Here is a 12755-nt window from a genome sequence, read left to right on the forward strand (position 1 = left end):
TGCAGGTTAGTGAATCACATCTGTTCCTAAGAAAAGATTTCAATACCTCCTCTGCATGCTATCAACCAAATTTCCATGAAATTTAATTTTAATTTCTTCAGGACTGAGTTGACTGTTACCACCTCAACTTATAGGGATGCAGCAATGACTGTTGGTTAACTAGGCAAAGCTTAAGACAGTAAAAGCACTGAAGTTTGTACATTTTCTTTCTCTTCCTATTTCTGAACCTTGAAGGACTACTTTGATAGATGAAGGGTACATATAAATTAAGTTAGGAAAAAAAAAAAAAAAAAAAAAGATTAAACCCAAAGTAGCCAGCCCTATTGAATTTGGGTTCGATTACAAACTGAGAGGTTCAAATTTCTGAAAGTTTTACAGTCATACTAAGAGGGAAAGGAATAGTAGAAGCAGGGAGATAGGTATAGGATTAGACAATAAACAAACTGGCAAAAATATTTAAATAAACTGTCGATAACCTGGGTTGTACTTTCATATATATTCACAGCCCTCGGTTAATTAACAGCTCCACATCTAATCTTTTATTCACCCTGATATTCTAAAATGAAATAGAAGAAATGGAAATGCCAAAAACTTGACTACCTAGTAAAAAAATCTAAGCTGTAAACATATAAGCTGAAGAAAAAGAGGACATAAAATAAGAATTAGTTAGAAAAGATAAAAGCACATCATACGTTCTTCCAACATAATAATAAATCAATGTTATAATAAAGTTGAATCATAATGTGGCTGCCCACATACAACAAAAACAAAACAAACAGATGATGAAATATCAGGATTTCAAAAAGATACCTCTGATCTTTCAGTTACAAGAGTACTTCAAATGTTTAGAGATTTTTAGCTTGGCAAGAAAACCCACCAGTGTAATACGCATACACATATTTTTTCAATGCTGCAGTTTACTAAAACTCTTTAGTGTTAATAAATAAGTTGACAGAGCTCAGACAATTTTCTGACACGTCCCAGCTACAACAAAATATTGATTTCATAATACAGCCTATGGTTTAGAAAGAAAACCAGAAATTTAGCATTTCTACAATGAAAAGTAAATCAATGCATTTCAAAATTATATTGACTTCTCTAAGGGCAATCAACTCATGAGTGAACAATAGTTAGCCTAGTGATTTAGCTTAATTGTCACTATTTCTTTTCAGTGTAACTAGCACCAGAATTTTGGCACCAGTCTTACAGAAGAATGTTAAGAGTAATTTTTACATATTCTTAACTACAATATACTATTCTCTTTAGATTTCATATTTACGGCTGCTATTTAAAAATTCAATGATCCCAGGGAGGATTCTGTCTCTAAATCTCTAATACAGCTTCACAACATTCTACTCCATTTGACTAGGGACAGAAAAATCTTTTTCCTCATCAAATAAAATACTTCACACTGGTGAAAAAACCACTAACACCACTACAAAGAGAACTTTCATGCATATATGCATATTAAATTCACACTATTGATTGCTTCTTGCAAGATTATATGCTGATGCTATATAATAATTACAATAAAATGCTGTAAAATTCAGATACACTTTTTTTACATTTCTAAGTGTGCAACTGTCAGGGAACTATAACTTTTCCCTAATATTCTGAGAAAGAAACATCAGGTCCTGTACAGATGCTGACAGATAATTGTAAGTTTTCACTTATCAGCCAAGTGTTATAATTGTAATAGCAAATGCACCTCTAGTATGCGGTCAAAAAAGTGAGACAGAGAAATTCTCATAGGGAACAGCAGGACCAGTCCCATGATGGATACTGAATGTGAAGTAAAACTCCTTAAATTGGGCCACTTTGGAGAGAGTAGCTTGGAGCTGATCTGTTACCGATGAATTAATGACAACCTTTGTTATTTAAAAAAAAATATTTTAGAATTTAATGTAGTGGAAACAATTATGGGAAGTGAAGCTTGATTAAATGGTAAAAAGAGAACCAATAAAAAATGTAGGACTGGAAGACTGACTGGAACATAGGTATTTGCTAAAAGAGGGAAAACACATGCTGTCACCACCCCAAAATAAGTTTCCTCTTAGCTAATTCAAGAAATCACATAGGGACATGAAAGAATGGTTATCTAACAAGAGGGACATGGGGACAAAAAAGCAGGATTGTTACTGATAAGCTAACAGGAACATTAATTTAAAACCCACTAACGAACACACCGTTTTAAAATTAGGTAAGAAAACAGAAAAAGCTCCAAATAAAAATGACAAGTGTCTACAACATGAGAGGAAAACCATGACCATTTGCTGTTTTGTGGACTTGGCACAGCAGCATGAAACTCAGGTGATTTATTTAACACACTTCAGAGAGATTAAATCAACAGTTTTTAATTGTCCAAATTTACTTCATTTTCTGTGCTTCACCTCTCCCCTTAGTCCTGTAGCAATCCCTTCCTGGAATTACTGCACTACTGATGCACACCAGTTGAAAGCAGAGGTAAAGGAGGTTTTTTTGTCAACAGCCTGTAGGCTCACAAAATTGAACGTTTTCTTTTATCTGCCTATGTTCATTTAGCCCACCAAGAAGTCTTTATTAAAGCAGAGGCATCAGGCAGTCAAAGTTCATTAATACCATTTATATAATCTCTGCAGTTTCAATTAACTCAGCAAGACATTCTACTACATGATAACAGTCTCATTAATTCAATAAAATCCCATAACTATTAACAATATGGTCTATGTTAAACGGGGTGTCACCTAGTAGAAAATAATAGCTTTAACAGCTTGTGATGAAACTCAGAGATTTTTTTTTCTTTTCTTTTTCTTTAAATTTATCTGGCTAAATATTCTATCCTTATGTAAAAAGGTATTATTTCTTGGTAAGGAATCAAGAGGATTTTAAATATGAGCAGAGGGTAATTACGTCCTTTTAAGTCATATCAAAGAGTAAAATAATACTTCTTGTTCAATAAATGATAGACTAAATTAGCCAGAATGTGTTCTTCCATTTTCCCCTCATCAGTACTCTGGCCTATATTCACTGGAAAGTGGAAGCTGAATACTACTGGAGGGTTTTCTTCAACACTGCTCTTTAAAATACAGCTCAGAAGTCTCCTTTTTTCTTGCTCTCATGTAAGACTACTCCTTGCTCACTGTCTGTCAAAGATGAGAAATAATAGCTAATAGAGATTTCTTATGTTTAATAACTATATATTTGATTTTTATACAACCTGCAAGTCTATTCCTTCAACTCGTGTCATTTTTTTTCACAAAGTACCACTAATTTTGTGGCTTGAGGACAGCATGGTCTCAGACCACTCCTGAAAGCGCTCAGTGTCTCAAAAATCTGCATGTTTACTGTATATTTGGCATTAAAAATCTTCTGCCTACCTAAAGTCTGCTATTCTCTGGTTTATCCTTTGTCAATGCACATGGAGTATCCCTCATTTTGTCAGTTCCCACGCACCCTACAGTTAAAGCTTGAAGAAAGAACCACAAATATACCTATCTTGATACTCTACATATTGGTCTCTACATACTAGTTTAGTATCAAGCTTATACTCACTTCAAAACCTTCAGAAAAAATGCTGAATTAATTCAGCCTGCATCCCATACAGATGCATAGTTATTGCAGCTTTAAAGCTTTCTTTACCATTTCATCAGAAATAGTTTGAGCAGTCTCTCCATTAGGTACAACGGTAAAAGTGGCATTTGTAGCACCCTCATTCTTCAGTTAAGAAGTGTTTGTCAGCTGAGTTTTACGTGGATGCTACAGTGTTAGATAAAGGGGCTATTCACTAACATACTGCATGGCTTTAGCACTTTGAGGAAGAACTTAAATATTGCATAAAACTTAAAACAGTAAATTATGCCTAAGGAAGTCACTATTTACATTTTTTGTTTATTCAATACCATTTTTAATCCTGCTGAATTCTTACCTTACCTAAGCAAAGAAAGTCTTTCTTTTTCCTTTTTTCAGTTAACCAACACCGAAGAAAAAGATGTTTATAAAGGAACTTGAAGTTAGACAACTTAGCAACCTTGAAGAAAAACATTTGAGGGACTGTGTTATGAGGAAAAAGCATATGTTATTCAGTGAGCTTACTTTTCTTACTATCCAGCTGACAAGCAGCTCTTTGATTACTTTAGCATTATAATACAGCTTCAGATACAACAGAACTACATAATTGTCAAACCATATAGAAAATGTTGAGTCAATGACTGCCACCTGTATAGTATTTTCATTACCTGTTTATAAAGCAACTGCTCATTTTCTCTGGCGTAGCAGAATAGAACATCTGTAAGAATTTTCCTCACATTCTCCTGCTGGAAATACTGCATTTCAGGAAAGCTGAAAATGAAGAAACACAGCAAAGGTAAACAATACTGTGCACAGAGTATCAGTCGTTGATCTTCTAGAAATGATTTTAGCTAAGACAGCACCTCCTTTGTCTTCTTTCCCACCCCTCTGTAAATTGTGGGTACTGCAGGCTAAGAACACATCTAAAGACTTTGATATATTTGGTTTTGCAACCAAAATTCTGAACCACGTTCTTTAATATAAATCTTTCTGCTGCAAAGATATGATGGCATCACCAGTTATATTTAAGGAAGTAATCCCTTCTAGTATTATGAAAACTCAGAGATCTGCAAGAATGAAATAGAGTGGCAGATTGTTTTAATTGTCAGCTTCTTACAAACAGCCAATCCACTGAAAATGAATGACTTGGAGAATGTAATAAAAATAAAATGATGCACCATATGAATATGTTCCTGTCTAAAAAAATCAGGTTTCTTTGTTTCTCCATGTCATGAGAACAAGTTGAGTTGAAGCAGAATGAAAGGAGACAGAATGAGAGGCAATGACTGAAAAATTATCTACCCTCTCTGTCCTGCACATAGGCTCTTACTGCCAAACCTAGCAGTCCAGAAGACTGTTCTGATCCCAGGAGGCACAGCATCCCAGCATCCAAGATTGTGCTCTATTGATGGCCAGTCTCCCACCAATGAATCTAAAATTTGCCTGGAACACTTAGAAAAGGAACGTGATCAAAAAATTCAAGCAGTCACTTCTCTCCTCAAAAAAAATGAAGTCAGTTAAAACTAAAACTGTTGCAAGCAGTTATGTATTGATTAATTTGATTCAGGTACAGGAAACATAAGCACTAGTGATCAGATCTCCATAAATAAAGGCACACGTTATATGACACACTCCTATTTTTTAATCCCTGTTAGGCTGGCAACTGTAACTGGACTATCAATCTTCCCTTCATTTTCATTACGAGTGCTTAGCCCTGTTCTTCATTTTTATCAAGATAAAAGTTGGGCAAGGGAAGAGTAAAAGCACTACATTATGTTAAGGAAGTTTTAAAAATTCCAGCTCTAAACTAGAATAAAATGGCAGAAAGAAGAGCATGTCAGAAGAAGCCATACACACATGGATTCGATATTTCATAAACATTTGAAAAATGCTTAGGATTTTAAACACAAAAATATTAAAATCTCATAATGGAGATGAAAACCAGTATCCTAGGCTCCACCAGATCTTCCAACAGCATCTTTGCTGATGCAATATAATCAGGCACTTCACTATCTTTAGTAACCGCCTCAAATAAAACTTAGAATTATGGAATAATTTTATAATTGATACCCTGGGAGGGTGAATGTCCTTTAAGTTTCCTATAGTTGACTGGATCTAGTGTGAGAATGAAGGAAAAAAGCTTCTTGGAAAATCCTTTTATCTGCATACAATCCAGAAAAATGTAAATATTTACAATCTGTAACTATTCTGAAGCAAATCTCACCTGTGCAAGCTGCTCTTGAATGATGGAGGTCAGATATAAAGTGGTTATGCAGGGTGTACTTTAATTAATAAGTGCACAAACAAAACTGTTTCCTTGCCTACTGAAAAATAACTACATAGCAAAAAAAATCCACAAAGCAAGCAGTCCAAACCACACCTAGATATATAGAGCAGTTACAAATAAACCAAAAACCCCTGGCAAGTAGAATACTAAAAAGAAAGGAGAAGGTAAAGTTGGACAAAGAAAAATAGAAGAATACTTAAAAAGACAACAGCTGTAGGCCTCAGGCTAGATTGCTGAAATTAGGGCTGTAATGTCTTAAGTTTTACCATGATATCACTGCATTGTGAATGAAACCACTGGATTATTTTTTTCTGCTTTCCAAGTCTGAGTGACAATGCTTCAGAACAATTCATATTTTTAAGGCTACTGTAAGGTCTGCCATTCAGAAACAATGTAGGAAATTACATTAAATGACTTCAAATAAAACTATTAGTGTTAATAATTACTGTGGACATCTCACAGAGGTGATGACAAGTCAGCCCAGAGAAATAACTGATTAAGGCCAGAAAGGTGCTTTGAAATCCTTGGATGAAGGACCTGAATCAAGAGTCAAGGCAGAGAAGACGTAGTTTAAAAGCAAGGATGCTGAAGACCTGAGAAAGGCAGGGGGGTGAGGGGTGTAATGTTTTCCTGGCACCTGGTGGGGGTAAACAGACCAACATTTGGAAACTTGTATGCACTTGTACTAATCACATTACTGTAAGGGAAGGACACAGCTGAGACCAAAAGTGCATTACAGCAGATGGCAATCAACATAATTTAGGAGTTTGAAGAGATTATTTCTGAAGGACTGTTATTCAGGCCTGCCCTATGAAGTTTAGGAACACAAGACTAACAAAGAAAACTCAAAAATACACAGAAATATCTGAGGATCTTGTAATAACAGAGATTGTGACAGAAAGGATAATAATGAACTCAGGAATAAGCTGGCTGAAGTATTAATTATAGTAAATGTAAATACAAAAGATCATGAGGGAGCTAATGCTCAGGATGGATTTTTATGGGGAATGTCATTTATGATTAAAACACTTGTGTAGAAATACAGTAACCTCAAATCAGGCAAGGTAAGAATACTTTCCATGAACACTAGAATATATTAATTTCCTTACATTTCTGAGAAAGACTACACAAGGACATGGGAATTTTACTAGACTGCTTTGCTGTAACAGTAATGGTGCATTCAACTCTCCACTTTCTGGAAGTGAAGACCAGCATCAGTTACCTATAATTTTTTAAAACATTCCTTTAGTCTGTTTAGGGGTCCTCATACCAGAGACAGCCAGACTTGACAAAGAATAAATTTAGGCTGGCAATCAAATAAAAGGATGCACAAATACTTCGTGAAACAGCTTTGCTGGCAGACAGAAATGAGCCTCTTAACCACAGCCATAGACTGACCACCTTTTTGTCCATGAACAGATTCCAACCCCTGCCATTCCTCAACCCGGTTACTCAGCTGGAATGGAGAGAGGTACTAAAACAGAAAAAAATTGAAGATGCTCTTGCAACTGCAAAGATTTGGTAAAGAATAATGCTAATCATGTTGTTTGTGTGTCCACTCTCCTTGTCATTATTTTTTGTCTTGAATAAATTGGTGTACAAAGGTAGTTCTCCTTTCCAACAGTCTCTTCTCTTGAATTGAAATTAGGTTTTGTCTCCTGTGCTTGTACTCAATGGATGGTTGTTCCTTCCCATCTTTTCTACTTAGGTAGGATGTACCTGCCTAATGTCTTTTCTACTACCTTTTTTATGGGTATGTTTGGAGGTTTTTTTGTTATTTGAGAGACAGAGAGTTTGAAACTTCAGCACCCACCACTAGTGATCTTCACACAGTTCCCATTGTCCTGAACTGAGACTGCTATTTCTAATGCAGAAACTAGGCAGACCAACATAAAAAAAATTCTACTGAAAAAGAAAAGCATGCCACTGCATTGGTCTACTGGTAATGTGCCTCCTAAACATTTTTCTTTCTTAAAATCCTGGAGAAAGAGTGCAATCAAATCCAGAAACTTACATTCCAAAGCCAAGGAATGTGGAGCTTACTACTTCTTATGCTAATGATAGTTTACAAACTGATACGTATGTATTCATAAAATGCACATTGGGTTTTTTGATTAGGCAAACAAAAGGTGTATGTATAAATGCATGTAGTTTAGCAAATAAATTAATGTTATCTTGATATCTTTTGATCCTTTATTGTTTGCCTTTTTTGATACTGATTACAAATGATGAAAATGCTGTTGTTTCAAGTAGATATTATTTTGTATAAATACATACGTGGAAATTTCTTTAGTCACTATTACTGATACTAGTGAATATTACCTACTCTACCATTTGCCAGAGTGACTTTCTGGACTTTTTATTTATGTGTATATTTTTAAATAGCAGTCTTACATCCATCATAACCCCCATGCAACTTTTCATCCCCCAATTAGAGATTAGATACATACATATTTTAATCTTAGAACATCCTGAACTATTTCCTTTAACAAACAAAAAAATACCATCTGTGAGAATGCACATGGAAGCATACTCAGATTTTAATTACACATCTTATGGCAAAATGCATTCAAGAATGGGTCTAGGAATGGACATATAAAGTATTCCAAAACCAGAGAGCAATGATTTGTTCTGCATGACTTTCTCTCTGTAAATGAAAATGTGTGAACTAGGGACTGGTAAAACCTACACCTATCACCACTTTTTTCAAGTTACAAGAAAAAATTTTTCAAATACAGCTAAATTTTAGATGGTAGCAGATCAATAATTAAATTTAATTAGATTTACACATCAGTCAATGCTTCTACTCTGAAAAGAAATGTTTTCAGGAACTGAGCATTTTAACTCAAACAAGTTCCTAAACTGGAATCACCTAAGGGCCAATAGGATGAAATCAATAACAGTATTATTAGGACAAATTTTAAAAGCCATAAGTGACAGCACTAGAGAATTGATAAAGATGTGCTTAACTTTTCTAGATGAATGACATTTCCCTTACTAATTACAAATTACTTTTTTATTGATTGAATAAATGTTAAGAATTACTAGAACATCACCTGTTTAGTCTTTTATTATGATCACAATTTACTTACAAGGCCTTTCAGTTTTCTTACCTTCTCCTAGCTTCATCAGTAAAACTTTTAGTTTCACATAATAATAGATTCCCTAATGTCTTTATCCAGAAGATAAAGATACCAATTCTTCAATGATAACAATATATCTCCAGGGTTTAATGTTTAACTCATTTTTCCTGTTTTTCACTCCAAGAAAGCTGTATTTCTTATTTGTATTTTTTATTTTGTATTTTAAATGTATTTTAGAAATACATTCGAAGTATTTTTCTATATATTCACATTCAACAATCCTGACATTTACACTAACCAAAGTCAAAACCCATAATATAATGTATCCCACATAAAACTGCTGAATCTAAATTTATATATAGGAACTTGGTTAAAGCTGTACATACGTTCTTGTCACATCTTGTTCAATCATGGCTCGAAGCTCTTTATCCTGGAAAAATTTATTCCAAAGACTCTGAAACAAGGAAAAAGAATGGTATGAAACACAGACTTCTACTAATACTTCAAGCTTGGATACCACGTGAGCAAATTATTGTAAAAATATTGACTAATTAATCCTCAACAGTCCTGGTAGATAGGTATACCAATATTTTATGGGTGAAAAAGAATGCTGGTGACAAACCTAATGTATCTGATGAAGTCAGTTTAGATAGAGATTAAAGCATTTCAGTTTCTGGGTCCTTATTCAGGCTCACTCCATTTGCTCACAGAATGGCTACAGGTCTGTGAGTTACCTGTAATGGAGTCAATAAAGAATATTTAGGAAGTAGAGTAAAATCAAATGTACCAGAACCAGCAGCTCAATTGAAAAAAAATTCAGTAGTTCACTCATGGAATAAGGTCTTTATCACTGTACTGTATTACCTTTTTCCCATGAATATATGAACAAGAATTTGAAAATGCTTTCTTCTCCACGCTAAGACAATGTTTGAAAGTAAGTTACTTTGTCTTACTGGAGGCAAACTTGAATAAGGATTGTATAATTATAAGATGCCTATTATTAAAAATGACATTATTATAATGGTACATATATGCAGTACAGATCAAGACTGCCCATTCTAAAAAAGTTCTGATAGGGAAAACCAGGGTATTTCAGGCTCACTGTCAACATAAAAAATATTAAATAAAAGAGTCTGGAGAAGGTTTAGCTTCTATATTTAGGCTTGTGATCATATCCATTCTCATCTTTTGGTTTTCCTGCTTTGTTTACCAATATTTTGAAAAAGCTAACCTGAAAGAAGTTAGAAAATATTTGTATGCTCCAGAAAAAGGGCTGTAAAGTCTGTTTTTTATTGTAAAGGGCTAGCAGCTTGGCCATACTCATAAAAATACAGAAGGAACAAAATCTACACCAATCTTTTCATGAAGATTCATTTTCAGCTAGCAGGCAACAACCAGAGAATGGAATGCCATAAAGAGTCAGAGGCTACAATACTTAGAATTTCTTGTTCCCCTGAACACAATTCATTGCCATGGTGGCATCAGAAATAAAAGAAAAAAGTCAGTTAAGTTAATTAGCTCTGATATTTGGGCTACAAACTATGAAAAATCACCCCAAACTTTTCAAGTATTTATATGCTTGATAATGCCTTACACAAAACCAATATATTTTTAATGCACAGCTCTTTTCATGCAGCTGGATCACATTTTGAAACTCCCCTGGATCCCGCTCCAGTCCTGGTCTGTAAGAGCCAAGGATGAAAGGAAACAGAATCTGTGCTCTGAAAAGGAAGCAGAACCCAGGACACTGAAAGCCTGAAACATTAAGTCACTGCAGCATCTCAGAGGCTCTTTTCTCTTCATTCCTATGCCTGATTTGGCCTGTTTTATGGATTAATCCCCTGCCACATACTCTGACATGTTAACCTTTGTCTTTTATCTTCTGGAGACATCATTGGCAGAAAGAAGGTTGTGTCACTGTGCATAATCACAAACTACAGCAGCAACACTTTAAATCTTTTACATTTGACACAACTTGCTGTCCAGCTGGAAGCAAGAATGTTCTGATGGTATGCACAGTCATACTGACTGGAGAGCCAGCAATGTGCCTGTGATCCCCACCTCCATGTTTCAACAAGAAATTCTCTCCCTCCTTCTACATGAAATCTGAAGCACACTAAATACAAAATCTAGGCTTCCATATGTAAACAAAATGGAAGTACAAGTAGGACTATGGAAGATATCCGTGACAGATGAAAATCTCTCAAATGCAGCCAAAAAAATTATTTTTGTGGTATTAAGTTATTTTGAAAATTTGATTAAAAAGAAAATTTCAAAAATGGCAACATAATTAACAGGAAAGCTTAAAAGATATGTGCTACGAGTACTTAGAAGAGTCTTCCAGATACAAAAACATGCAGGAGAATAACAGCATTAAAAAAAACCAAAACAAAAGCCTAAAATTAAGCTCTCAAATTTACATGTAGGCCCTCCTTGAAATGTCATGACTTCAAAAACACCAATAGGAGGTCCTATTCCTTTCAACAAGAGCTGGTTGCTCTGCACTTATTGACAGTCAGGTCAGACACTTTTACCACATTTTCAGTATTAAAATATGGATGTTTCATTTTGCAGCTGTCTGCTTTCTGATTAGAATAGAAACTTTTAACTATAGAGAAAAGAATTAAAAATTTTGGAGGAAATAACTTTCTCCTATCTTGCAAACCAATACTTTACATAACTCAGCATGTTCACAACTCATACAAAAATTCTGTTTTTGCTAGAGGAAAACTTCCAAGGCTGAACAGTCTTTTAAAGGAAAGCTCTTCAGTACTTGTTGTTAACAACAATCCCTTAATATTTATTGTTTAAAAACTCCTTCAACTAGAACCCTTTTACGTACACAATGGAACACACAATAAAAAAGGCTATCAGTTAAAGAAAGGATATGTGTGAAAGTGGACTTACAGTCCAGTTCATCACAGCCTTTGCTGAGATAAAGCCTGAAAATAAAAGAATTAATCTGGAAATGAGCATTTCAGGTTGTTCAGCAGAGTCTGTGAACCAATTGTTTGAATATTTAGGAGGGATATTTTAGCACTTGTCATTCTGCCTTCTTTAGCAAGAAGTCACTTGTGTCAGTGTGATGATGATGACCATTTTGTTGAGTATGTATTGCTAGAACCAAGGGTCAACTTACCCCCTCATCCTGAGAGAGTGGATTGTTGATTATCAGATCTTGCTGTCCTGCTTTTCGAGGGTTTGTAATGTGCTGGGTTAAAAAAAAATAAAATCCTCTTGTGTTATACTGTAAATATTAGTATCTATGTCAAAGCATGAGAGTAGACAACCTATTTTGTACCAACTTACAATTTCTTTGATCTTACTGTAAGAAGTTCTTAAGTCTGAAGTGGTTTTAATCCAATGACTTCTGTCTTGGGGTAGAACCTCCAGAAATAACTATCAACAAAACAAAATAAATCTATTATGTTTCATCATTTTAACACAGGTTTTCATAGAAGTCCTGCCAGACAGCACGAACCATCTCAGAAAGGAGGTTGAAGTTCTCTACACATAAAAAAAAAGCAAAGATCTGTAATGTACTCCTGGCTTTGGTACTTTCCAATCAATAAATAAGAAGCTAGAAAAAACAGTCCAAAACAAAGCATTAAAAATAACTGAAACCACAAACTCAACTTTTTAAACTGTTACAACTTCAATAAAGTTGGCTGAGACTTCCAAGGCAGAAAAAAATGCAAAGGAATGAAAATAAATATACAAAACTTGGAGCTATTTACATAACACTGGTAAACTAAAGCAACAGGCTTAAAACCAAACACGCATGCAAAGCAGAAACTAAGCACTGAGAGACAGATATACTACAACTAAGAAATCCGTTT

General features: G+C 34.6%; 1 protein-coding gene across 5 annotated transcripts in view; it reads right to left on the reverse strand.

Moving 5' to 3' along the window:
- The window catches only part of TBC1D5 (TBC1 domain family member 5), a 308217-nt gene that overhangs the window by 130467 nt on the left and 164995 nt on the right, over positions 1 to 12755 (reverse strand). For all 5 annotated transcript variants that reach the window (XM_030445412.1, XM_030445410.1, XM_030445409.1 and 2 more), the window contains 4 exons: positions 12226 to 12315; positions 12056 to 12127; positions 9303 to 9370; positions 4215 to 4317 (listed from right to left, as the gene is read on the reverse strand). In XM_030445412.1, the coding sequence (XP_030301272.1) occupies positions 4215 to 4317; positions 9303 to 9370; positions 12056 to 12127; positions 12226 to 12315 (333 nt within the window). The remainder of the gene's footprint in view (positions 1 to 4214; positions 4318 to 9302; positions 9371 to 12055; positions 12128 to 12225; positions 12316 to 12755) is intronic.

This window comes from Calypte anna, chromosome 2, assembly GCF_003957555.1.
Source record: "Calypte anna isolate BGI_N300 chromosome 2, bCalAnn1_v1.p, whole genome shotgun sequence".
NCBI classification, from domain to species: domain Eukaryota; kingdom Metazoa; phylum Chordata; class Aves; order Apodiformes; family Trochilidae; genus Calypte; species Calypte anna.